We start from the raw sequence: 27418 nt of genomic DNA, 5'->3' as shown, positions 1-27418 counted from the left end.
AGGAGGTTACTTATAATGGATTTGTTTTGGGTTGATGCATCATAAAAATGGTCTCTTCTGTTTCAGTGACTGATGGGAAGATCATCTTTACATTGAAAGTGACTCCAGATTTAGCACCAGAGTTCCAGGTTGTAGCTTACGCCGTCCTCCCCAATGAGATTGTTATCGCCGACAGTGCTATCTTCCAAACCGAGAAATGCTTCAGCCACAAGGTCAGAGTGGAAAAATAAACGGGTCTGGAATTTATTTGAGCTTCACAAAATGATATAAGTATGTTCAGAATTCGGTCTAATACACGTTGTGAATCACAAGTGACAAGAAAATGAACCTTTTATTTCAATTGTGCAACATTGTACACACAAATATAGCAGAAATCAAGTATATGCTCTGTACATGTCTCTCTGAGTCATGACTGTCGACAATGAGTCAGAAGCGTGAGTCCCGCTAGCTGTGTTGTTGTCAGACCGTGTTTACATCATGATATGGACGGGACGGCCAATTAGAAAGAAGAAAGATTAACATAGCCTACTCATTGCTTCTTTGGATGTCACGCAAGCGTTTTTAGATCATTAGGTCATTCTGTGTCAATTTACATGCAATGTGAAGCTACGCAATATCTAATACGTGCTAACATTAGCCTGCTATCAAAAACATGCAGGCCAGAGATAATTGCAGCTCTAGCCAAGGACAATTTTGTCCACCGTTTGCCCTTGACTCCTTCGTGCAAATGCCAGGGAAGGTGGTTCTAGGTATGTTGCTGGAGGAGAGAGGCCAAACTGAAGTTTGTTTTGGTTTCCTGCTGGTGCTCAAGGGTGACATCTACTGGATCAAAAAGTCACACATTCTTCCTTTAAATAGTTTGAGATAAAAAAGCGATGTCGCCATTCAACTGAAACACAGCAGTTAACAATGGTTTTAGCCCGGTTTAAAAAAGGAAAGGCAGTTTAAGCAGACCTCTGAATACATAACTAACTGTGTGTGTGTGTGTGTGTGTGTGTGTGTGTGTGTGTGTGTGTGTGTGTGTGTGTGTGTGTGTGTGTGTGTGTGTGTGTGGTCAGGTATCCTTGGCGTTTTCTCCAACCTCAGCAATACCAGGAGAGGGAACTACCCTTCAGGTGTCGGCCAATCCGGGCTCTCTGTGTGGTGTGAGTGCCGTTGACCAGAGCGTCCTTATCGATAAGCCAGGAAAGACTCTGGATGCAGAGAAGGTTGGCTGTTTTTAGCAACATTGGATTCAATTTTCTATTTTCTGTCGGAAAAAAAACAGAGCAACACACTGCAGTATGTGGGCAAGTATGGTTTACACAAGTAACATAAAAACAAATAAATAGTGGAAAACAAAGACAAAAGAACAGCAGTACTCATCCTAATGTCCAGAAACTTCAATAGAATTAAATAAAAAAATATTAGTACAAGAAATATTACATGAAGTGAAGGAGTTTAAGTATCTCAGGGTCTTAGAATGGACTCTCAGACGGATTGGCTCATCTTCAGCAGTAATGTGGGCGTTGTGGTGAAGAGGGAGCTGAGCCTGAAGGCCTCACCTACGGTCATGAGCTATGTGTAGTGACTAAAAGAATAAGATCGCAGATTCAAGCGTCTGAAATGAGATACCTACAGAGGATGGCTGTACTCAGCCTTAGCGATAGAGTAAGGAGCTCAGACATTCGGGGGGAGATCGGAGTATAACCGCTACTCCTTTGCATTGAAAGGAGCCAGTTGAGGTGGTTTGGTCGTCTTATTAGGATGCCTCCTGGACGCCTTTCTTCTGAGGCTTTCTGGGCACGCCCATCTGGGAGGATACCACGGGTAGACCCAGAGTTCGCTGGAGGGATTATATATCCCGTCTAGCCTGGGAACGCCTTGAAATCCCTCAGCTGGAAAACGTTGCTGGGGAGAGGGAAGTCTGAAATATGTACAATACGTGTCTTTTGTGTGTGTTGTTTTTGGCAATTACTCTGGCATTTTAATGACACCTGCCAATCATTCACACTACAGTACTGAATGGAAGAGGCAGCTACATCCCATAAAGAGATACTGCTTGGTTTTTTAGTTTTCTTTCAGTTTGGTTGCTGCTCTAGGTTCCACCAAAGTCTAACTACCAACTGTTGAAAGTTATTTGAAGAATAATTTTCTTTTCTTAAATGTAAGAAAGGGGGAGTTCGCCCTGCTAGTCCATTTATCCTAGCCGTCCTCGCTTCTCAGTTATTAAATGTGAGCATTATATCGTTTTGAGACCATTTGGGATTAACATATTCGTAATATTTATTGTTTATATTTTGTATTTTGTGGTTGTATATGTAAAGGAACTTAATGAATATATGTACATTCTTAAAGCCTTCACTCTAATTTTTTCAGATATTTAAACTTCTGCCTGAGAAAAGAGATTATATTGATGATCCTAAATTATGTATAAATGTGAAACGCACGAGACGGAGCAGTGAAGATGGTGGTCATGAAGTTTTTGTGGTAATTATTTTTGTCGAACATATTTTGCAAATATATTTTTGGCATCAACTTGGCATTGAAAATGAAATAGAATTAGTTGAATTACTAAACTACATGATTCACATTGATTACATCGCAGCGTTGTTCCTCTGATGTCATCTCTTAGAGAGGGAAGCACAAACCCTGAGTTATCAAATAACATGTTGTTAAAAACTCACAAGGACAAATGATTCATAAAAGCTAACATTAGCATTCAACCAATTCTCTGCTTACATTAACCTGACGTGGCTAACATTAGCAGGAAATCTGAATGTATGTTTTCACACTTTGTAAGGGTAATGCTAGCAAGGAAGTTGTTTAATACTAAGCTAGCTTTCTAGCCATTGTCTAATGGTAGCTTAAGGCTTATTAAATATTTGTTATTATAGCTTAAACTATGGCTGTGTATCCCTTTGGATGTTTACTATCAGCTGTCTTATCAGTATCGGTCCTGTACAATGTGATTTGAACCAGCATCCTTCTTGCAGGGAGGCAACAGCGCTAACCACTGCAACCCAAAATAACCATGTAGCCCAAAATAACACCAACTCTTCTATTTCAGTGCTGGAGTAAATGCATTTAATTATTTATTTATTTTTTATGTCATTGTATCTAATTAAGTGTTTTGGCAGGTTAAAAATGTTTCTGCTGGTAAAATCTATTTGGCAAAGATACATTCATAAGATAGGACATGCAGCGCAGGTTCCTATTTTCCACCTGACACAGTTGCAATTTTCTCACACATCGCGCACGTTGTGTAAATAGCAAATGTTCTTGTGCCCATGTTAGCGCCTATGGATGGGTTGGTCTTAAAATGCGGAATGAGAACTGAACCTCTGACTGATTTGATTCATGTTACTCCAAAAACATCTATAAATAATTAAGTGTATTAATCCAACCCCTTTGTGACCTGTGCCTCGCTAAGCGTCTTGATTTTGCGCTGTGTAATAACAAATGTAGTCTGAGACATCCCAAAATCACTTTATACCACATGTTTTGGACAATGTACATTAGAATGCCAAAAAAGGTCTCTAAAACAGCATTTGAGCTTCCCACTCTAAGCTTGGCATCAGAGGAAAACAGCCACCGTGGATATATTGTGGGTGAATGCTGCTCCGTTTTGCACTGACATCACTCTTTGCTGCCTGTTTATCCAGAAATTGGGGCTGAAGATTGTAACAAATATGTTTACCAGGATGCCTTCATGTTTGAACTTCAAGGAGACAATATACGATGAAAACGGTGGTGAGATGGCTTTTTTTATTTGACTAGAAATTTAAACATCCTGACAAGCTGTACAAGCATTAGTTTAGGGAAGTTCAAATGACAAGTTTGACCTCTGACTTGGGTTAAAAGTTCTTCTGTCCTCAGGGAATTCTTTCTTAATCGATCGCAGTGGAATTGATTCTCTGTGGCCCTCTGTGGTAATCAAGTCGATCCGCACTTTCTTCCCTGAAACTTGGATATGGAAACTGGTGGAAGTTGGGTGAGTTTCTGTTAAAGCGTTTTCATTTGACAATCGTGTTTTTTTAAAATTAAGGGTATTTAATTAAAAAATGTAAATACATTTTAATCTAATTTTTAAAGGTGAATGTATATGTCAATGAAATATCTTTTCTTATGTCTGCTCATAAACTTTGTGAGAAGTGGATGTAGCTACTTTTACACAACTGCTTGATTAATTACCTGAACTTTGGAAGTGAACTGTGTCTCATTTTGGGGCTAGCATCCTTCGAGGACCTAGCCCATGATGGTCCCGACCTTTTGTAGCCTGTGTACAGCTCAGTATGACCTAAAACAGACGGTCTGGTCTACAGAAGATTTCCTGTTTGCGTGACCAGCTGTCCCCGCACTACCCTTTCAATACTAAGCGCCGACCTTGATGCCTAGCAACCTCAACAGCTGCAGCTCAACTAGCAAACATAACGAAGGTCACTTTACCAAACCTAACCTATTATCTAAAGATATTCAAGTTTCAATGCCCCTTTTGTAGGAAGCAACACCCTAAAGCATTCTCAGCTTAAGCATCTATTTGACTTTAAATTGGCCCATTATTTACAAAATTAACTTCATGCTATTTTGAAGAAGACTTGAAAGTTGCGATCAAAACCCTTAAACTAATTAGGACATTTATTGAGATAATAAATTCAAGGCACAAAATGTAGAATTTTATTAGAATTGGACACTCAAATATCCAAATAGATTAAAAATGGACTTATCAAAGCCAGAGAAATTCGTAATTTAATAGTTGTAGCCGGACGTGTCTTGTCACGGCGACAGCCATGTCAGAGCCATCACGACAGACACAACATGTTTGTCGTTGACGTGGAAACACCGGATAGTAAGTCAGATACAGCTACATAGAGAAGCGGGACCGGCTACCGAAAGTTGCCGTATTGTTGCTGTATGCTGTGCTGCTGTGAGAAAAACGTCATGTAAATAAATCATGCTTGGATTCACATGATGTGTATATTCTCGTTCTAAGTTTTTATATTTTTAGTGCTTATTTACTTTGTATTTAATATTATATTGTTTATATTTGCTAATATTGTGTGTTTGGATAACCTGCTGCTGTAACGCCACAATTTCCCAGTTTGGGATCAATAAAGTATTCTATTCTATTAGCTCGTCAGTAAACCTATTCTCTTCCTTGTGTCTGTTTTTCCCGTTCGTCTTGACTGCGGTCCACTCAGAGTTCGTTTTAATGTTTTGATATAATTAGACCAGTGGAGTCATCCCCTGCTGTACCTTAGAAATAATGTGGGTTTGAGTAACTGGCTGTAATTTAGAAGAGGCTACAGCCACTTGTTCTGAAGAGGAATGTTAAGATGGCAAATTAATTGAAAATAAAGACTTAATGTATAGCAGATTATGAAAAAATGGCTCTACTTCTTAACTGATTTAAAAACCTCAGTAAACATTCACTAATGAGTTTATGGTCCCCATCTGTAGTTTTGAGTTTTCTCATGCATCATGATGTTCAATTTCCAATTTGTGATCCCATTTACAGTCATATTTTGAGAGATCAGGGTATGCTTTAGTAGGTGGCTGCCTGTGATGTGACTGGACTCTAAGGGGAGGCTGAAGCACATCTCCACACAAAGAAATACACCGTCTTTGTTTCCTTTTGCTTCTCTGATGTTTGATATTTGTCCTTTACCCTTAGATATAATTTTTTGTTAACTAAACCTGACTACAAACAGAGCAGGACTGATAACCATTTATAGCAATATTCAGATTTATTTTTTCCAGGAAGAAAACTCTTAAACATGAACCAATCATTGTTGTATCTCTAAAGTTCAAACAAGAAATATATAGCAAGACTTTCAATTTCAGAGGATTTACCAAGTTTAATTTAAAATCTGGATCTCATGTTCCTCTATCTTACACCATGTATCTGTGTGTCTCTGCTCGTCCAGAGAGTCTGGATCGACAGATTTGTCGCTCACTGTCCCGGACACCATCACCACCTGGGAGACGGAGGCTTTCTGTTTGTCCCCTCAGGGATTCGGCTTGGCTCCGAGAGAGACGCTCACAGTCTTCCAGCCTTTCTTCCTAGAGCTTGACCTGCCTTACTCCATCATCCGAGGGGAGCAGTTTGATCTGAAGGCAACTGTCTTCAACTACCTGTCCAGCTGCATCATGGTAATCCATGTGTCATGATTTGGTCTTCAGATTTAGTTTTGTAGTTCTCCTCAGTGTTTCTTGTATTGTATTCCTGCCTCTGTGTATTTCCCAGTGTTGATTGCCCTGATTGTCCTCACCTGTGTCTTGTTAGTCTCACCTGTGTCTATTTAGTCTCTGTGTTTCTTCCCCTCTGTGTCAGTTCATTGTCGTATATTGTATGTCAGTTACTCGTGGCTCCTTGTTTTCTCCTGTTGGATCTTGAAGTAAGTTTTTGTTTGCCTTTTTGTTTATAGAATAAATAGTTTTGGTTAATTCTGCATCTGGGTCCTCTTAGTTTCATGAACCTTGACAGAATGAACTGACCATACCATGGACCCAGCAGGATTATTTTCTTTGGAATTGCGTGAGGTTACTTATAACCTCACATGCCTAAAAAATGACTTAAAATATGCTTGCTGTAGCAAGGAAAGACTGGCAGCCATTTCCACGGCTCAAGAGGAAATTCTTTCAAGACCATGGCTCAAACACTTACTCACTGAGTGGACTCGAGACTTTTTCTCTACACCTGCTTCACAGTCCTATACCTCTGAGCCTGTTCGTCCTCAGCTCGGGCTCCTGTTTCTGTTCCCGCAGAGCGCTGTCTGCCCCATGTTCCTGTTCCGCAGAGCGCTGTCTGTCCCCTGTGCCTGTGTATGCTGAACCGCGTCTGTCCCCTTTCTCCTTTCCGGCAGAGCGCCGTCTGACTCCCCTGTCTCCGTGGGAGGCCCTGCCCACTCCTATCACTCCCCTGTCTCCGTGGGAGGCCCTGCCCACTCCTATCACTCCTATGTCTCCGTGGGAGGCCCTGCCCACTCCTATCACTCCCCTGTCTCCGTGGGAGGCCCTGCCCACTCCTATCACTCCTATGTCTCTGTGGGAGGCCCTGCCCACTCCTATCACTCCTATGTCTCTGTGGGAGGCCCTGCCGACTCTTGCTCCCTCGTCGGAGGTTATATCAACTCCGCCCACTACTGTGTCTTCGTGGGAGGCCCGGCCTATCACTGGTCCGGAGTCGTCTGAACTGAACTGATATCAGTGTTTGGTCGGCCTCCTGGCCGTCCACCTGAACTTTCCGGGCTATGTGCCCTGCCTCCAGGCCGTCCACCTGTGTCTTGTTAGTCTCACCTGTGTCTGATTACCCTGTGTCTATTTAGTCTCTGTGTTTCTTCCCCTCTGTGTCAGTTCATTGTCGTATGTTGTATGTCAGTTACTCGTGGCTCCTTGTTTTCTCCTGTTGGATTTTGAAGTAAGTTTTTGTTTATAGAATAAATAGTTTTGGTCAATTCTACATCTGGGTCCTCCTCTTAGTTTTTTCGAACCTTGACACCATGCTTTTACGCTCATGATGACAGAAGATAATCACTTATCTTTAACCCTTTAAAGGTCCCATATTATGCTTTTTCTGGTTGTATATGCTCTTTAGTGTGTTTTCCAAGTGTCCTGTGCATGTTTAGGCACATCTATGTGCAAATATTCAAAGTCTGCGGAAACGCGGCTTCTCCTACGTCCTCCTGTTAGCTGTAGCATTGGCTGCATGTAACACTCGGTTCTAGCCCCCCTCCATAAAGATTCGTCAGTGCGGCGTCATTGTCAGTGTGAGATCACTGATCTAAGTTCATTGGCTCGTTGTGGTAAACCCTGAAGCTCATGTTGAAATTTCCGAGACGCGTGCTGAGCAACTGACCAATCAGAGCAGACTTGGCCCACGTGGGGTCTAACAGTGTGGGCACAGCAGAGCGTAGCTGACAGACTGCTTCCAACCAGTGTTGCCAAGTCCGCTTATTATAAGTGACTTTGGGCTTGTTTTCTTAGACCTGGTTGCTTGTATCTCTTGTGAGATCTGGCAACACTGCTTCTAACTCTAGAGAATGAGCTGACTAAAATGCTTTATCTGGTAAAATGACTCGTAATACTTACATTTCAGATGATTACAACTGTCTCCTTAGTTCCTGCTGACTTTTTAAAGCAAGAATGTGCGACTTTTTGATCCAGTAGATGTCGTCCTTGAGCACCAGCATGAAACTGATACTGGAGTTTGGACTGGGTCACTAATATAAAAAAAGAGCAGCCAAATCTGATTAGACAAACAATCTTCTGAGTTGTGTGCAGCCACTTTTTTTGTAACATAACAAATTGAACATGTTCCTTTAACAGGTCACTGTGACTCCAGCTGCCTCAACAGATTTCACCCTCACCCCGCTCGTCGATCAACAGTACACATCCTGTCTGTGTGCTACCGAACGCAAAACTTTCAGATGGACCATGTCCCCTTCGGTCTTAGGTATGAGCCTCACATGTACTTTTGTGCATAAAGTTTGTCAAAGATATGAGATGTTTAGACAATAAAACATTTCAGTAACTTTATAAAGTAGACAGCAGTTCAAGTATTTTGTGATTCCCATTTTATGCATATGAAGTCACATAACAAAAATAACTTTCAAGGGCTATCAGAAATATTCTTAAACCCGTGTCTTGGTTTGACATATTTTGGGGTCTTAAGGTTTTGGAATTGTAAATTGGCTTCAGTGGGCAGGTTTAAAACAAAGTGTTATTTCATTCTGCAGGCACATGTCTAAAGTATATCCACTAAAACGTCTTTACCACTGACAGGCTCAGATTGTGATTCTGTTATGGCTTCCACACGTGCAGAAAACTCCTGATTATTTCCAAAAGGAGCTGTATGTGTGAACGCAAACAGCCAAATTTCAGCTGTTCAGACTTCACCCGGAGTTTCTCCTCCCAGATCCCTAGTATTCTTTCCACAGCAAGTCGGAGTGGGCTGATGTGAGAATGCAGCAGGATATTCTCCGGAGAATTCACCTCGAGCCAATGGGACGTGTATATATTGTTACTGCTGCAGCGTGCATAGAGTGTCTGCACGAGACCACTACGATCTCAGTGCTCGTAGTTAAACGGCTGCATTATGTTTTCTGTTCTTCAGTATGTTGTTCTCCGCTCTTTTGTGGATAGTGTGATTACGTTGGACTACACGTAGCATTGATATAAAGGTAAATATTCTCATTATAGCGTCATGTAGCGGACTCTGTTGCTTCAACTGCTACTTCCGCGCTGTTTTTTTTACATCCCATCTTACGGGCGGCTGTGGCTCAGTGGTAGAGTCGTTGCCTCTCACCCGGAAAGTCGAGGGTTTGATTCCCAGCTGGGCAACTTGTCCTTGGGCAAGACACTTAACCCTGAATTGCTCCAGCTGCTTTGGTAATGGTGTATGAATGGGATTAGTTACTTCTGATGGATGATACTACATAGTGACCACTACCATCAGTGTGTGAAAGGTATGAATGGGTGGGTGTGACATGCGGTGTAAAAGCGCTTTGAGTAGTCGGAAGAATAGAAAAGCGCTATAAGCTGAAGTCCATTTACCATAAAACAAAATTTTTTACATTTAAAAACACAGCCTAGGTTTAAAAAAATATAATAAACTACCTTTTAATGTAATGTGATTTAAGTCAATCGTTCCTTCCTCAGTTCAGTACCTCCATGTTTCACCCCACACTACAATGCACTGTACTTATGATGGCAACCACACACAAAGCTATGACACAGTCCCAATAGTAACTAAACCTGTTGTGAATTAATGTTTAGAATTAGTTTTTGTTCTTTTAGGGGTCGTGAACGTGACAATATCCGCTGAGGCGGTGGCCTCCCATGTGTCATGTGACAATGAGATTGTGAGCGTGCCAGACAGAGGTCGTATCGATGTGGTCACACGAACCCTCATAGTGAAGGTGGACATTTTTTTTTGTCTCTCATAAAATAAAAAGTTCTAAGTTTGTTAATTGATCAAATTAAAATGTTTAGGTGCACATTTTAGAGGTATGTTTTTTTTTTCATCTTCTTCCAGGCTGAGGGAACAGAGACGACAAAAACCTTCAACTGGCTGCTCTGTCCAAATGGTCAGTACAGTTCAGATCAGATGTTTTTATCTACAGCTCTGCTAGTGTGAAAGCCAGTTGTGTTCTTTTTGTGACTTTTGTATCTCTCTTTCAATGAGTTTAGTTTCACTGTCTTTCGCGTCCCACTGTATAGCCTTATTCAGAAACATGGATTAACACCTGGCCTAATGCTGCAACCGATCATTTTCACTGAATATTGATCTGCTGTATTTTTGTCTTTTTTGTCCTAAAAATGTATGGAAATTTAGAAATGTCTCTATTTCAAAGACTCAAATGACATCTTTAAAATGCTTCTCTAACCCAACCACTCAGACTTCTCATTTACTGTCAGACATGACAAAGAGAAGCCAAGACCAACAAGTGTTTGACATTTCTGCTAAAAAAATGAACATTTTAAACTTTGATCAATTCTCAGAAGAGTTGGTGGTACTTTTCCATATTCACAATGGATTAATTATTTAATTAATCAATAGACACTACTCTAAACTAGACTGAGAGGAAGCCCATATGTTGTTTGGAAATTGACCATTTTGAACAAAGTTTACTTCTTGGTCTTGATTGCCATCTGAACAAATGACAGACATATCTAACTGACAACATATTATTCTTAATTTCTTTATTAGGGCATTGGACTCTGCAGCAGCTCTTTAAATTGTGTTTGAATTAGTCCAAATCTTTTTTTCCAGGGGAGGCTCTTACAGAAGAAGTAGAGCTGCAGCTTCCTGACAATGTGATCGATGGATCGGCCCGAGCTTCCCTGTCTGTGCTGGGTAAACTGAATTTTAATTATGTAGCCTTTACAAAACAATTCATGGATCAAAAAACACTTTCAATCCTCCTTGAAGCTCAAGAAGATTCAATCGTATGAAGGTGTATGGGATCATTCAGTGGCTGTTGTATTGATATGACCTCCTCAATCCATTGACTGCAAATGTGGACAACACATCTCCACCTCCTCTCATTGGAGAAAAGTGAAACCAAATATCGCTCACCTATTGAGCTGGTGAAATTTTTTAGTCACAGACTGAGCAGTAGAGATCAGCTGGTGACGTTCTAGTATTAACCTCACTCCCTTTCAGCTAATAAAAACACATATTGAACTAACCAATCAAAGGATCAAGGATCTGGGGCGCTGGATGACCTGGTTGCTGCATGTCATACCCCATTCCCTCCTCCCAACACGTCAAGTCTTCCAATAGGATGTGACATGTGGCAAAAGGGCCTAGAGTTGGATCCAAACCTTGGCAACATGCTTGGTGAACTATAGCCTTTTTCCGTGGGGGGCGGCCTAACCGCTAGGCCACTGGTGCACCCTCTCTGTTGATATGTTAAGGTTCATTTAAATTTGAAAGATTGAGCTGGTCTAAGTCAGTGTTTCTGTGCAGGTGACATCATGGGCCGGGCCCTGAAGAACCTGGATGGACTGCTGCAGATGCCGTATGGATGTGGGGAGCAGAACATGGCTCTTCTGGCCCCCAACATCTACATCCTCGAGTACCTGAAGAACACACAGCAGCTGACCTACGCCAACAAGGAAAAGATTGAGAAATTTCTGATGAATGGTAAGAATCTGTTTGTTTTATCTTGCAGGAAAAAAAAGGAAATCCCCAAGATGGAAACGGCATGCATAACACAAACCAAAATACATTTAATTTAAGAAGAACAATGAACTGTTTTTTTGTTTTTTTTAAATATTCTACATGTCTTACATTCACAATTTTCAACAGTATTAACAGCTACTGTATACTGTAGTGGAGAAGGTTCAATGTTTTTAAATACAACAAAATGGAGTCAAAAGTGACACAATGTTTGGAAATATTCAAGTTAAGAAATGGAGAGTTTTTCATACGGATGAACAATCCGGCAATGAGTGAATGAGATGGAGAGGCTTATTTTCTGGCTTGCTGGAGATGGCTAGTAGCTGAGCACACAAGTGAGCATGGTAAGCTAATGAGAAGGGAGTGGTTGGCAGGGTGAGTGGAAATGTAATGCTAGAGAGGTGGGCATTGTTGCAGAATTATGACAATGTGTATCACATTTGGATTTACTTTTTTTAAACTGTTGGTTTATGTGTTATCATTTGGTACAGGCTATCAGAGGCAGCTCAACTACAAGCACTATGATGGTTCTTACAGTGTTTTTGAAGAAGGAAAGCAGAACAGCTGGTGAGAACATAACAGACTCATAATGTCTACCTGTTGACAAACATTCTTCAACTTTAACGTTGAAATAACCAACATTTTTTATTTTTTATTTTTTTTTAAATGGCATTTTTCTCGCATGGCTCAACTCGTATCTTCTTCCTTTCTCTGGTTTTCTATTGACAACAGTATTAGACTTTTGGTACATTTTAGGTATTCCATAAGTTGAGATTCCAATCGAGGTAATATGTGACTTAAATTTTCCTTCTCTCTTATGGTGCTGTTGAGTCTCCATGTGCTTGAATGTTACCTCTGTGTACTCTGGTTCATAAACAAATTGTTGTGTTTTCACAGTAAACAGCGTATCATAATTGCTTTTAAAAAAACCTCATTTTTAGGTTGGTTGTATTTGTTGTCTTTCAAAGCCCACACCCCTGTAGAGATGTTCAGTGGCATAGGAACGCATACTGTATGTGATTTGCCGAAGCGACTTGATGGTGGAAAAGTCATCCGCTGAGATTATATACCCGGATGTTGTTTCTTTCTTAAAATTAGGTACTGTGTATTACTTGGGACAAATGGACCTGTCTGCAGCAATGTAAAGCCTACAGCTTCCAGTATCCCCTTAAAGGGAGTGGCTAATGCATATATACCCCATAGAACCCTATTTCAAAATGACCTAACTATCCCTTTATGGGTTAATGCAAAATAGCAAAGGGACTTATTGATGATTTTGGTTAGTTTTTTTGCAGCTACACTTGACAACTTTAAGTTTTAGAGTGCTGTTTATATTTATGGGATACAAGCTAATCTGGAAAACAAGTTATAAGAAAACATCATAGCATCGAGTCAAGCCGTAGCCTAGCAGGCAGTACAAACTCTGCATCATTGTGACAAGCTCAGCTTTTTAATGAATGTCTGCTCTTATTGAACTCATTCACAGGTTGACTGCTTTCGTGCTGAGATCCTTTGTTAAAGCGAGTTCATTTGTCTTCATTGACACTGAAGTCGTTGAAATGGCCAGGCGTTGGATCGAGAGTAAACAACGAGAAAACGGCTGTTTCAAACAGTCGGGGAAACTCTTTAACAACAAGATGAAGGTCATTTTAAAGTCCTCTGGAGTCTGAATGAAAATGAACAGAATTAGTTATGGTTTTCTTTTTTGAAGTAGGTCCTAATTCTGTGTTCTCCGAAATTTCGGACATTGTCTTTCTTGAATGCCTCCTGATTCTCCTTCTCTACAGGGCGGTGTGTCTGATCAAGTGACTCTCAGTGCTTACATTACTGCGTCCCTCTTGGAGATGAACATAACAGGAACTGTAAGCATGTTTTATATTTGTGTTTCAATCTTTGCAGAGTTTACGGCGTTAGTGCTCCTAGCCTTTGTGAGAACCTCTTAACCTGCGCTGTTTTTTTTCACCATGTGGAAATTTTAAGTCAGCTGATAACAGCACTCATATTTGGTCTCCTTTTATACAACCACACTTCTTTTAGCAAGCAGTGGAGTTGCCCCCTGATGGACTTTTTGAAGGAATTTTAATAAGGCACTTATGCATTGGCTTCACTACAAGAGGATTCATATACTTCGGTGTTGGCTTCACTTCACTTTTATGGTTCTGATTTATGCAAAAACTAAAGAGCTATTATGAGTTAATGAAATTATCTTTCTTTTAAATGTTCCTTGTTTATTTTACAGCCTCTTGTTGTACAAAGAAGCTTGTCCTGCCTCAGGGAGTCCATGGGTAACCTGAGCAACACCTACACCACAGCTCTGCTGGCGTATGTCTTCACCCTGGCAGGAGACATGCAGACCCGCGCTCTCCTTCTGAAACACCTCGGCACAGTGGCTATACAGCAAGGTGAGCCATCAACCTAAAACACGGATCACGACTCAGTCCCTGCAGGAAGTTGGACGTTTGGCTTGAGGAAATGCCTGCAAGGTCATCCATCCCTACAACTTGTTTTGTGACCTTGTATTTTCGGCCAATCATTGCGTTTGCAAAGTAGACCACCCACCCTTTTTCTCCCAAATGCAATTAAAAAGTGTTCTTGCGCCTTTGGATAATATTAAAATACCCACACTCAGTGCAGTATTAGCATTTTGTGTAAATGTAGGTAAATATCACACATTTCATTTGTCTTTAAGACATGACAATCAAATGGAAGTGAGGTAAGAAGACAAACAGTTTGCTCAGCCAACAGTTGGCTTTTATTTGAGATATTGTCCAATTCACTCAAAGTTAATGTGTATTAATAGAGAACAAACCATATGACGTATTTTTGTAGGCCAACCCGGAAGTAGCATCGCCATGGGGTCTAATGAGAATTCGCCTATGGGATTTTTGTATTGGATTTTGGATCATAAGAAAATAAGCTCTGTGGCAAACGCACGTTTCTGAAGCGTAGCCGTTTTGTTCAGCAGGATAATCTTCACAGATTAACACCATTTTTATGATGTTTGAAGCGTTAATGCGGCCGACAGAAGTAAAAAGCTAACGTTATGCTACAAGCGAACTACACCACGGTCGGATGATTGTGACGTCACTAGCGTTATGCTTCAGACGATCTCCGATAAACTAATCCACGTCGCTTGATAAATTGTTTACTAACCTCATATCTGCCTTAACATAAAGATTAAACCTACAGGACACATGTCCGACGAGTGAGAGAGTTCCCAGCCTCTGTGTCCGGCGTGATGACGTTTAATGTCTCCGACAACCACTGTAGTCAACCGCCTTTTTAAAGACGCGTAAGAACTTTAAAATTCACAAGTGGGGGTATTACCTAACGTAGTTTATGTGGTCTAACAAAACGCCAACATCTCTCAAGCTTGTGTTAACCACAGACCTTATTTCAGGCGTCTAACCACAAACCCATTTAAAATCCCTGTTGACTTTTAGACGTTAGACCCCATGGCGCTCAAATGCTAACTTACTTCCGGGTTTTAGGACCCATTCCGGTGGCGCTCTATAGACTGCCGTCAGAAGCAATTAGCAGAAGATTAGTTAGTATCAGAGTTGACAGACAACAGAGTGGGGATTTCCACACAGTATTTTTATAGCATACAATGCCAGGTCTCCACAGTGCTATGTTCACTCCTCATACATGAGCAGTAGTCAGAGACTTCTCAGTCAGAACAAACATATGACTAACAACTTTCTGTCACGAAAACCTAAACAAAACCAAGGCACCGCCTTGTAGTACTACAATGATATTCTGACTGTTACACAACACCACTTGTATTCCAACTTTTCCTGAAGCTGACATAAAATTAAGGATTTTTAGGCCTCATCAATCACAGGAAAATCCAGTTAAATCCCAGGAGTTATCCCTGCCACGTCACAATTAAGGTAACTCACCTTGTCTCTGTGTTGATGCTGTTTGAAGGGGATTTACTTCACTGGTCTCAGAATGAGGAAGATACATCAACCTCTCTGTCTGTGGAAATCAGCTCTTATGTGCTTCTGGCCTTACTCAGTGCATCTCCTTCTGCCGAGGACCTGCGATACTCATCCAGCATCGTCAGATGGCTGACAGGACAGCAGAACCAGTACGGAGGCTTCTCCTCTACCCAGGTACATCCCAAACAGGACAGGCACACCAGCAGATTAACATTTTCCACTCAGGTTATTGTTTATTATGAAAACTCTTTAATCATTTAGATTTTCCCAATTTCGTTTTCAAATGTATCATCAGTTTAAGCCCCAAAGGCTCTTTGCACATAAAGACAAGGCATTAAGGTCAAAATCCACAATACCTCTGCCCAAAAGTACTTCATACTTTCCCCACAGGGGGGGCGCCAACATGAGATGAGTTTCAACTTTATTGTCATTACACATATACAAGTATAGAGTAACGAAATGAAGTTTGGCATCTCACCAGAAGTGTAATAAGCAGAAAGTGCAAGAATCTGTGCTATGTACAGTAATTACAAAATTTACAGATGTAGACAAAAAAGTGAATTATTGGGTATATATGGATATCTGGATTAATGGGATGCTATAAATATACATACATTTTTAGGATTATAATATACAGATTAAGGTGCAGTGAGCATGCTATACTAGTTTACAAATAATATACAGAATATGGACATATTGTACAGGTCGCTAACTTATGAGGTGATATGAACATACTATAATACAGGTGGATGAGAGATGTGTGTGTATGACCAGAAGGACTGGTGGGGGGGATGATGGGTGTGAGGTGATGTGCAGGGGAAGGGGGGTCAGCGGGGGGCGGAGTTCGGGAGGGAGACAGCTCTGGGGAAAAAGCTGTTCCTCAGTCTGCCTGTTCTGGTCCAGAGGCTTCAGAAGCGCCTACCGGAGGGCAGCAGGGCAAACAGTCTGTGGGCAGGGTGGGAGGAGTCTTTAAGGATGCTGTGAGCTCGCCACAGACAGCATTTTTCTTTGGACGTCCTCAATGGCGGGAAGTGGACACCTTGTGATGCGCTGGGCGGTTTTTACCACCCGCTGTAGCGCCTTACGGTCTGAGACAGAGCAGTTTCCGTACCAGACTGTGACACTGCTGGTCAGGATGCTCTCAATCACACAGCGGTAGAAGTTCATCAGTACAGCTGAAGACAGGTGGTGTCTCTTCAGTGTCCTCAGGAAAAAGAGGCATTGATGAGCCTTCTTAACCAGACTGGAGGTGTTAGTGGACCAGGAGAGGTCCTCTGTGATGTGGGTCCCCAGGAACTTGAAGCTGGAGACAGCCATCCCGTTGATGTGAATGGGGTTGTGCGTGCTTCCTCTTTCTCTCCTGAAGTCCACGATCCACACTTTGTCTTACTGGTGTTGAGGAGCAGGTTATTGTCAGCACACCATGCGGCCAGATGCTGTACCTCCTCCCTGTAGGCTGTGTCATCGTTGTTGCTGATGAGGCCAATCACCGCCATATCGTCCGCAAACTTGAGGATGGTGTTGGATCCATGTACAGGTCTGCAGTCATGGGTGAAGAGGGAGTAGAGGAATGGGCTCAGCACACAGCCCTGTGGTACGCCTGTGTTCAGTGTGATGGTGGTGGAGCAGGTGTGTCCTGACCTAACATATAGGGGTCTGTTGGTCAGAAAGTCCATTATCCAGTGACGGAGGGAGGCGTTGAAGCCCAGGTCTCCAAGTTTAGTGTTTAACTTGGAGGGGATGACAAGTGTTGAATGCTGAGCTAAAATCAACAAACAGCATTTGTGCGTATGTGTTTTTATTGTCCAGATGTGTGAGCACAGAGTGCAGCACCGTGGAAACTGCATCCTCTGTACTCCTATTGCTGCGGTAGATAAACTGGTATGGGTCCAGTGTGGGTGGGAGGCAGTTTTTCAGGTGTGCTAGGACCAGTCACTCAAAGCACTTCATTATGATGGGTGTGAGTGCTACAGGGCGGTAGTCATTCAGGCCTGCCGGGCTGGAGTGTTTCGGCACTGGGTTAATGGAGGTGGCTTTGAAGCATGCTGGCACAGCTGCTTGGGCGAGGGACAGGTTGAAGATGTCCGTAAAAACCCCAGTGAGCTGCTCTGCACATGCTCTAAGCACGTGCCCGGGGGTGCCGTCTGGACCAGCAGCCTTTCGAGCGTTGATCCGGCTCAGTGCAGCGTGGACATCTGTGGAGGTGAGTGAGAGGGGCTGGTTGTCTGCAGGAGGTCTGGTCGTGGTCTGCATCTCCCTGTTGTCTCTGTCGAAACGAGCATAAAAGTGATTTAGCTCGTTCAGGAAGGAGACATCTGTGGTTATCGGGGTGGAGTTGCTGGGTTTATAATCACTGATGGCCTGGATGCCCTGCCACATGCATCTGGGGTCGGAGTTGGAGAAGTGATCCTCTACCTTCAGCTTGTAGCAGTGCTTGGTCTTGATGATGCTCCTCCTCAGGTTTGCCCTGGATACGCTGTAGGCCATTGCGTCATCTGATCTGAAGGGGGTGTTGCGGGCCTTCAGCAGGAGCCGCACCTCCTTGTTCATCCATGGCTTCTGATTTGGGTGCGTGGTGATCTGCTTCCATGTTGTAACAGTGTCGATGGTGGTATTGATATAATCCAGCACAGAATAAGTGTAGGTGTCAATGTCTGTGTGAGAGCCCCAGGTAGCCTGAGAGGCAAACATACTCCAGTCTGTGTGATGGAACGTGTCCTGAAGTACAGAGTCTGTCCCCGCTGGCCACACTTTAATAGTTGTCACTGATGGCTTCACACGTTGGATGAGTGGGGAGTACTTGGGGATGAGGAACAAAGAAAGGTGGTCTGATTGTCCCAGGTGGGGGAGGGGGGTCGTGGTGTAGGCTCCTGCGATGTTTGTGTAAACATGATCCAGAGTTTTGTTTCCTCTTGCATTGCAGGAAATATGCTGGTGAAATTTAGGGAGCACTGTCTTTAAGTTTGAGTGGTTAAAATCACCTGCAACTATAAATGCAGCCTCCGGGTGAGCAGTCTGTTGTTTGCTGATAGCTGTGTAAAGTTCCTTCATAGCAGCTTTTGCATCGGCATCCGAGGGGATGTAGGCTGCAGTTACAATAGTGGAGCTGAGCTCCCTTGGCTGATAGAAAGGTCTGCATTTAACCATGAGAAACTCAAGGTTAGCTGAGCAGTGTCTCCCAACAATGACAGAGTCTGTACACCAAGCTTTGTTAATATAAATGCACAGCCCTCCTCCTCTGGTCTTACCAGAGTCCTCTGCTGTTCTGTCTGCCCGGAGTGTGTGGCGACCGGCTAGCTTGAGAGCATCGTCCGGCACTCCGTTGTTTAGCCATGTTTCCGTGAGGATCATGACATTACAGTCCATAAGTCTCTTGCTGTGGATGATGCGGAGTCGTAACTCGTCCATTTTGTTCACCCAAGACGACGAAAATGTTGGTTAACGGGAGACGGTGCGGTGTTAGCTTTAGCTTAGCTCTTATCCCTCCGCCTTTGTTTATGGTCTCGACGCCGCCTGCGACCACGTCCGCTCTGCCAGGTAGAGTGCGTAGCCTCGGGTGTTTTGGCGATCTCAGGGATGAGTCAAAGATTGGTGATTAGATCGTCAGGGAGGTGTAGTCCAATATCCAAAAGTTCCTGTCGGGTGTAGGATGTTAAGGTGGAGCTGTTCTGTATGAACAGACCTGAGATGAACAGGAAAACTACTGCAAAATTGCAAAACTGAGAGAGACGCTGGGCCTCGCGATGCGCTCGCGCTGCCATCGACAACATCCACACAAACTGAAAATTTCTGAAAAGGAGCTTTAAATTAAATATTTTAGATTCAGACAATTGTATGTATCGCAAAGGACATTTTTTACAGTGTACGTACATGTATTCAAACAAACTTCAGACAGGAGTTCGTCAGGGACAACAAATAAATCAGTGAATGGACCACAGTGCACACTAGTACCATTGTGTGGCCCCACAATTGCACACACATGAGCCGGGCAAAGATAACAATACACAGTTAAATGTTTAAAACAATGGAAGATAAATAAGGACATTTGAGGATTCACTGCACTTCACATTTTTTGACTATATTCAGAGAATGTATGTTCAGGCTACAGCCATAATGACCAAAAGTATAAATGACTTGTGGTTAAACACGAGGGCAAAGATAAAATAATGCAATTAAGTTTTAAAAGTCCAAATGACTATCAAGGTTTAAGAGCCTGATGGCAGAAGGAATGAAGGATTTTAAGAGTTTGTTTTCCTGAGGGGACCTTTACAGCGCTGGCCTCAACTCACTGCACAGGAAGTGATCATGTTGGGAAATTATTTTGTAATTGATATTAACAACTATTTGGTGAAATATTTTATGGTAACAAAACATGTTTTGTTCAAGCCCTTATTTATACGTCATCGTCTATGTCATGGTAGTGATTCAGTTACTTCGTTAAAAACAAAGTATCAACATCAGTGTGAAAATGCTGTTTTATTTGAACAGCACAAGTTTTAAGACATGTTGCTCCTGTAACCCTGTCTGAATCCATCCCTCACCTGGGATCAGTGTTTTTTAGCTAATCCTATTCAAAAGTTTTGAACAACACAAACTGCAGGTTTTATATGATTGAAACTAAGATTGGGTTTCCTGACATAATCTTAAAATCAGAGGCGCTGCTTGTTAACAGGCTATGCAGGCAACTGCTTGGGGCCCCAGACCAGTCGGGGCTTACAAACTTTTAACAGCAACGACAGAAAATATGCTAATTTTGCCATGACAGGTAGGAAACCTCCCTCAGGGGCCCCATCTGACAGCACTCACTCTCCTTGCATGCATTATTGGCGTGAAACCCAAAGTTTGTCAATGAAAGTCAACCTAAAACATTCAAAGGAATTATGCATCTATAGGAGAGTAAACAGGAAAAAAGAGGAAGTGGAGTAAGCATCGGGACAATGGCAGACGTAATGGTGATAAATGCAGGTTATAGGGCCTCTCATTATTTCTTGCCTGGGGCCCCAGTAGACTCTAGAATGGCCACTGTCTTTAATGACTCATAATGATTTGTCTTTTGTGTGTTGAAGGACACCGTGGTGGCTCTGCAGGCTCTGTCTCTGTACTCCACTAAAGTGTTCAATCCTGAAGGTTCCAGCACTGTGACAGTTCAGGCTCCCAGTGGCCAGCTGACGTTTGATGTAAACCCTCACAACAAACTGCTCTACCAAGAGGAGGCTCTGAAGGACATGACAGGAAAGTACAGCCTGGAGGTGAAGGGAACTGCCTGTGCTTCAGTGCAGGTGATTGGAGAATGTCACTCTTATTCACTTCAGAGTGAGCTGCATGCGTGAATGAAGACAGCTGAATTTTTCACTCACACTTCTGCTCAAGAGGTCACCTGGAGTGAGTGGGAGGGGGTTCCCTTTGATTGATACAAGCTTTCTCTACTCATCTGACTGCTCAAAGCGCTTTTACACCGCATGTCACACCTACCCATTCACACACAAAAAGTGGCCATCAGAAGTAACTAATCCCATTCATACGCCATCTACAGAGTAGCGGGAGCAATTCGGGGTTAAGTGTCTTGCCCAAGGACACATCGGACATGTTGCCGCAGGAGCAACTTCCGGTTGAGAGACGACCGACTATACCAACTGAGGAACAGCCGCCCCAAGGATAGTCTCCTGCTGTGAGGTGCATGTGTGAACAACCAGATCAGGAGGTTTTCAGCGGCAGTCCTCCTGAAATTCCCAAGACATTTTCTGAAGTGCATGTGTGAAAATGGTTACAGATAACCCTGTCTTTGCAAGACACCTTTTGGAAAAAAATACTTTGCTTAAATACTTAAAACGATTTTAATTGCAGTTGAATAAACTAAGGTAGGCTGATTGCTGATCCAGTAGCCTAGTGGTTATGTCACATGCCTCATGTACAGAGGCTTTAGCCCTCGTCACATTGCCATTGGATTCAAATCTAATCCCGGCCCTTTACTGCATGTCATCCTCCACTCTCTCCTCAACTGTCTTATCCAATAAAAGCAAAAATGGCCCCAAAACACATCAAAAAGATTAACATTAAAATCATCAAACTTTTTTTTTTTTTCTAGATTTCTCTTCAGTACAACATCCCGCCTCCTCCACCAGCCTCTTTTCTCAGTGTGGCGGCTGAACCACATGCTGACTGCACGAGCACATCTCGCAGCCTCAGTCTGACGCTGAAGTCTGTGTAAGTAATCAACAACAACTGCACTGCACTTACAGTGAAAGTGTCCTCCCTGGCTGTAGATTTTGGAGAAACTAACTTTGAGTTAATTGCAGACATTATGGAAGCGACAACATGACAAACATGATGATAATGGAAATCAAACTACTCTCTGGATTTACCCCAGATGCCGAGTCTTTAAGGATGGTGAGTAATTACAGCAACTTTAACCTGAACTTTTCTGTCAGCTATTGATGTTAGTATGATGGTGATACTAGCCATTACCATAAACTCACAGAGGCCATCCCCTCTGACTTCCTCCTTTGAGTCGGAAGCTTGAATGTTTACTTAATGCTCTACTGCGTTTATCAAGGACGCCCTGACATCACTTTTTACTTTCTCGACTGCATATTTAGCAGTATGAATTCAGCTATTAGTTGAAACCAAATTGGGTTTCGGCAGCCAAAATACATTAGTATTATTTGGAGGAGGTGGTGTTGCTTTAGAGAAGTGAGTAGTTTGCAAATTCGTCAAAGCTAAACAGTAGATACAATAATCATCAGGAGTGTTTCTGACCCTGAAAAGTGGAGCCCAGAAGTCTTGAATATTCATGGAACATTTTCTTGACCGGCTATATCTAGGCCTGTTGCATAGTAGCCTACATTTATTACCCTCCAAGTATATATGCCATCTGTTTGTGTACTGTACTGTATATACTTCCAGTTGCACACAGAGACTTTCTGTGACGCCAAAGAACATCAAACTAAATTCCTCCGTTATGTGGATTCACATATGAACCTTCTAATGCAGTGGCTTTAATCATTTTGTTCAGCCGATATTATTCTGCACTCTCAATTTGATTTTTCTACCTCATTAAAAAACAGACTACCTACAGGAGGCTGTTAACCGAAATGCAAGTGAAACTGATTTAACCACGTCGTATTTATGAAGAGTGTCATATTCAGCAGGGTGCAGGAACAGAACAGCCCTTAAAGTCCACGTGTTTGTAAAAGTATTCAAATAAATGCATTCATCATTGATGTGAAAATGTGCCAGATAAGCACTAAAGGAGACTTCAAAAAGAGACATGACTAGATCCTAGTTGTAAAGTGGTTCAGAAAAAAGGGGCAGTTAGGAAAAAAAGATCAGAATACAGGATGTTGTCTAGGCTGTAGATAACTGGTAATTCCCTCCCCGAGTGTCCCGTTAGTGTAAAATGTCGTCTCCTCACAGATCAGAGACTCTAAGGTGGTGGAACGTCTTGAATATACTGGAGATCGTATTCTTGTTTATATACGGGAGGTAAGATAAACAACACACAGAGGAACGTGACTAGATGCTCACCGATCCAGATGTGTTACTGATCTGTTTTTCTTCCTACAGTTACGTAAGAGTAAAATCACGCGCCACTTTCTAATTCTCCAATGTAAGCTTCCAGTGTGGAACCTGAAGCCAGCTTTGGTGAAGATCTACGACTACTACCAGCCAAGTGAGTCTCACACACTGAGTCCCGCTGTCCATTCAGGTGGGGCTGGGGGAAAAAAACAATGACAGGGATACTTTCTGTCAATAACTATGATAAGCTTTGATGACAGATTTCACTCAGTGTGAATAGATGAAACTGCCTTTAAATATGAATTCTTGTAACATTACATTTTGTAATCGTCTGTCCCATTTTGTAATCGATTACAAATTGCGATGGTCATCACATAATGCAGGAGTTGTATTAATATGGTGCATGATGTAATAACTAACCAGGAAGAATGTCTCCATTCATAGAAATTAACATATAACACCATTCTTTTGATGTATTCTAGCATGAATCATACTGCCTCTGATCAGGTGTCACTGTGTTCATTAGGGCGCTGTGGTACACACTGTACACAACAGAGTTTCATTTTTTTATAGTATATGATCGGATTTAAGTCCAACATCAAGTCTTCTACATGAAACACATTTGCTGTTGGAGCGTCAACTGTATCTGTTCAAACTTTGTCATGCTTATTTTTCCTTTTAGGTTACAGCGCTGAATTTGAGTATGCGCACCCCTGTGCTACAGGTAACAATTAAAACCCCTTCTTTTCCCTTTTTAACTGAACTGTTTTCTTTTATTCACATCAAAGCCCTTCTAGGGATGGATCTAGCAAATTAGCATCAGCTACATACACTATGATACTTGCTTTGGATGGCTGTTTTCACTTTGTCTATGTACACTGTATCTGTCCCTAACCAATGCACGGATTAAGAATGCAGAAGCCACAAACTCGTGGAGGTCTATAGGCATAGCAAATACAAATATATGTAACCTGCGTAGTGGAGGTGTTGTGGAGTGAGTGAGGGAACAGAGACCTGTGTGTGTTCGGTCGTTGTGTGCAAGAGTGATGTCAGAGCAGGAAACAGAGTAAGCAGCCTATCAGAACAGTACAGTTTGAGCTCTGTGTGTAGCAATATTAACGGCCTGACTCAGACAATGAATTGATAATCGTGTATACTGTGTTTTCTTTGAGTCAATTAATCACCATTTTCTTTCCATGCAGATTGAAGAGTGAAGGTCATTACCGGCAAAAGCTTGTGGATTGTTTAATGAGAATCAATACATTTTATTAAACTTTAAATATTTCTGTCAGTCTCTGTTTACTTGATGGTTTACCTGAGCCAACAATCATTTGCACCCTGTAAGGGTTTTTATTTGATAAAAGATTGATCACTTCCCCAGTAAACACAACAGATCCATGTAATCTAATTCATATTTGGCGAGTCAGAAAGCCGTCTCATATTTCTTACCCCTGGCAAAACACTCTGCTTATTGATTCATAGTCAATTACACACTTAAAAGTAACTGTCATGGGTGGTGTTGGAATCCATGTGCAGCACACAGGAAGCCACAATGATAATGTTTTTTAGGGATAAATTCAGCAGGTACATCTGCAAGAGCTGTTAAAGCTCCTGAACTAAGTCGGGAAAAGTGGAAGGCAAGTTGCAGAGCCAGCGGATACAATCCAGAGATCCACACAGTGTCGGACAGCGAGTTTTTGAACAACAGAAATCAGATCAGAGCTAGACGGTAAAACTCACACTGTAGGAGCTGATGTGAGGAAAGCCAAACAGCCCAGGGGAGAGGCCAACAGAACTCGTGGTCGGGGTCTGAGTGACAAAAACAAGGCTGGCTGGTAAGAGTCAAACAGGGTCTGCAACGGGTAGTCCAAGGGAAAGTGCTGGAAAGTCTTCTGGCAGTGTCAGAAGAGGCTTTTATACTGACTTGATTGCAGATGGGAAGCAGCTGTGTGCACAGGTGAGTTGAGTTGGCTGATGAGGTGGGCGTGGCTGGCAGGAGGCAGAGTGGAGTATAGGCAGCATACAAATAAAGGTAACACTGTTTTATATGTTGTCAGATAATACTAAAATCACTATGTAGCTGTATAATCAACAAATGAATGTATATAGTTGTTGAATTCTATTTTCAAGGCTGATGTTGGCGTTAGCTTAATGCTAGCTTTTCCAACATAGCTCAGACCTGAAATATGCTGCATGACCCGGTGTGTAGTATGTTGCTGACGGCATACTAACGGTGTGGTTAGTAGGCAGTATGTTAGTATGTGGTTAAAGATACGTCATCTGAAACTCAGAGGAACTTCAGTATCCCAAGCTCAAAATCCAAGATGGCTGCCCCCGTGCATCAACAGTAGAGAATAAGCCATACATTGTTCTTAATTAGGGCCAGAACCACAGAAGGATTTCACTGCTTTTGCTAAACCTGTGCAAATGAGAGAAAAAGAAAGCATGGAATCCACAAAGCATGGGCAAATAGTGAAATGGATTCAGACTTCACTGCCAAGCTGATAGGTGTCCCTTTCTCATTTTCATCCATGAAAGATCTTGAGACTTGTGTCTCAATGGCATTACATATTTTGATGATCCATTTTTTTCCTTATCTCTGTGGTCCCAGTTTAGAGTTGAAAAATGGTCTTGTGTGTAGCCAGCATGACTCATAATTCTGAGATAGTTATATCTAATTCCGAAAAACGTAGAGCAGATTTTTTATTTTCCCACGTGAATGCAATACACTTCCATAAACTCAAAATCAGTCCAACATTTTCTTCTGCTGGCTAGCTCACATTAGCTAATCTAATTCTACCGTCAGCCATCTAAGTTTGCTGTTAGCAGCTACAACTGTTGAAAATGAAGAAAACATGTATTTTTAATGAGACTGGTATAAGAAGGGCACACTGTATCTTCAAATAATAAAATCTTGTTTTTGAAACCTACTGTACGGAGCCTTGGAGGTGACATGGATGTTTTTTTGTTTTTTTTTATCTTGCACGTGCGAATTGTAATAAGTGAGGAATTTTAAGGAGTAAAGAGGAATTTTCCTTCCTTTACTATCTTGCAGATAGTACAGAAAAGCAGTAGCAGTGAATGCAGGCCTATTGTAATGGATCGAGACAGTCTCATCTTTTTTTTCTTCAATTTAGGTATGCGTCATAAAGAAATACTTAGCATAGCCTTATATGGTTTCATTTTAAGCCAGAGGCATCTTATCAGAATCCTTGGAGAATACAGACTTTGTCGTCAACAATTTTCGGACTTGCAGGAAGTAAGTATTGATTGATTGATGTAGCCTACTGTATTAATCCTAGCCTGTCTTTTATTGTTTGTTTGTTTTGTTTAGTTGGAATCCCATTCATTCACTTCCTGTATCATTTAAAGGAAGAAGAATATTACATAGGATATGTAAAGTAGATCCACCTATCTATCTGATTGCAAGAGAACTGGGTCCTTACACATGTGTATATCTGTATGTATCTTTGCCTTTAGCATTACGTTAAATTCATTAATTAATTCCAATATTTGTTAACCAAATGTATATGTGGGACAGAGGCATAAAAGGACCCCCCCTCCCTCACATATTTGTTTATTTATTATTTACAACTAATGTAAAGGAAAAGATTTAGGCATTGTAATTCCAAAGTTTCACCACAAGAGGGAGTATGTGGCTCTTGGTCAGCGCAGGTCAATCATTGTGTTGTTCTGATGAAGGTCAGAGAGGAGCGTATGATTTACAATGCTGCTATATGTTTATGTTTGCAGAAAAAAGTAAAACAACATACAACTCCAAGCGCACTGTGGTTCATTGAAGTGTGCTACATATACCCTTATATACCCTTATACCTTGAAATACTCACCTGTGCAGTTGCAAGCAAGGGGAATTTGTTTAGAAAATATAACTTGAGAATAAACTTTGACCTGTAATCCATGTAATGTGTACGCATATGTAAAATGTATATTTAACGTGAAATACTGTTTAGTTCTCCACTGTCTCTCTCGCTCTCTGTCTGTGTCTTTCTTTCTCTCTATCGCTCTCTCTCTTTAAGAGTAATGTTTAACCTGCATCTCTCTGCATTTTTTCTGGAGGAGTTAAATGAGATACGAAATGTCTGGAACACACATCGCATCCGACCATCTAGGAACCCTACTGTGCCCAGTGGGATACCTAACATTATGTTTTCAGCACCTCATTTGTGGGGTGCAGATGACCACATAGTCCATTTTAATGCTATTGACCTGGCTACAGCCAAGCAGATCTGCAAGTTCCTAATAGGGCTGCAACTAACGATTATTTTTTATGTTG

General features: G+C 41.9%; 1 protein-coding gene across 1 annotated transcript in view; it reads left to right on the top strand.

Moving 5' to 3' along the window:
• LOC109995341 (alpha-2-macroglobulin) overlaps window positions 1-24475 on the top strand; it is a 32687-nt gene extending 8212 nt beyond the window's left edge. The window contains exons 14-36 of the mRNA XM_065960701.1: window positions 67-212; window positions 1059-1208; window positions 2359-2469; window positions 3645-3732; window positions 3859-3973; window positions 5907-6132; window positions 8308-8434; window positions 9778-9899; window positions 10016-10067; window positions 10754-10837; window positions 11453-11629; window positions 12157-12232; window positions 13152-13308; window positions 13453-13527; window positions 13905-14067; window positions 15596-15783; window positions 20676-20888; window positions 21695-21813; window positions 21906-21996; window positions 23023-23091; window positions 23173-23278; window positions 23807-23848; window positions 24327-24475. Of these exons, the coding sequence (XP_065816773.1) occupies window positions 67-212; window positions 1059-1208; window positions 2359-2469; window positions 3645-3732; window positions 3859-3973; window positions 5907-6132; window positions 8308-8434; window positions 9778-9899; window positions 10016-10067; window positions 10754-10837; window positions 11453-11629; window positions 12157-12232; window positions 13152-13308; window positions 13453-13527; window positions 13905-14067; window positions 15596-15783; window positions 20676-20888; window positions 21695-21813; window positions 21906-21996; window positions 23023-23091; window positions 23173-23278; window positions 23807-23848; window positions 24327-24331 (2702 nt within the window). The 3' untranslated portion in view covers window positions 24332-24475. The remainder of the gene's footprint in view (window positions 1-66; window positions 213-1058; window positions 1209-2358; window positions 2470-3644; window positions 3733-3858; window positions 3974-5906; window positions 6133-8307; window positions 8435-9777; window positions 9900-10015; window positions 10068-10753; window positions 10838-11452; window positions 11630-12156; window positions 12233-13151; window positions 13309-13452; window positions 13528-13904; window positions 14068-15595; window positions 15784-20675; window positions 20889-21694; window positions 21814-21905; window positions 21997-23022; window positions 23092-23172; window positions 23279-23806; window positions 23849-24326) is intronic.
• The last annotated feature ends 2943 nt before the right edge of the window (window positions 24476-27418 follow it).

This window comes from Labrus bergylta, chromosome 11, assembly GCF_963930695.1.
Source record: "Labrus bergylta chromosome 11, fLabBer1.1, whole genome shotgun sequence".
NCBI lineage: Eukaryota > Metazoa > Chordata > Actinopteri > Labriformes > Labridae > Labrus > Labrus bergylta.
The sequence above is the reverse complement of the archived record's forward strand: the minus strand, read 5'-3'. Positions and strand labels throughout refer to the sequence as shown.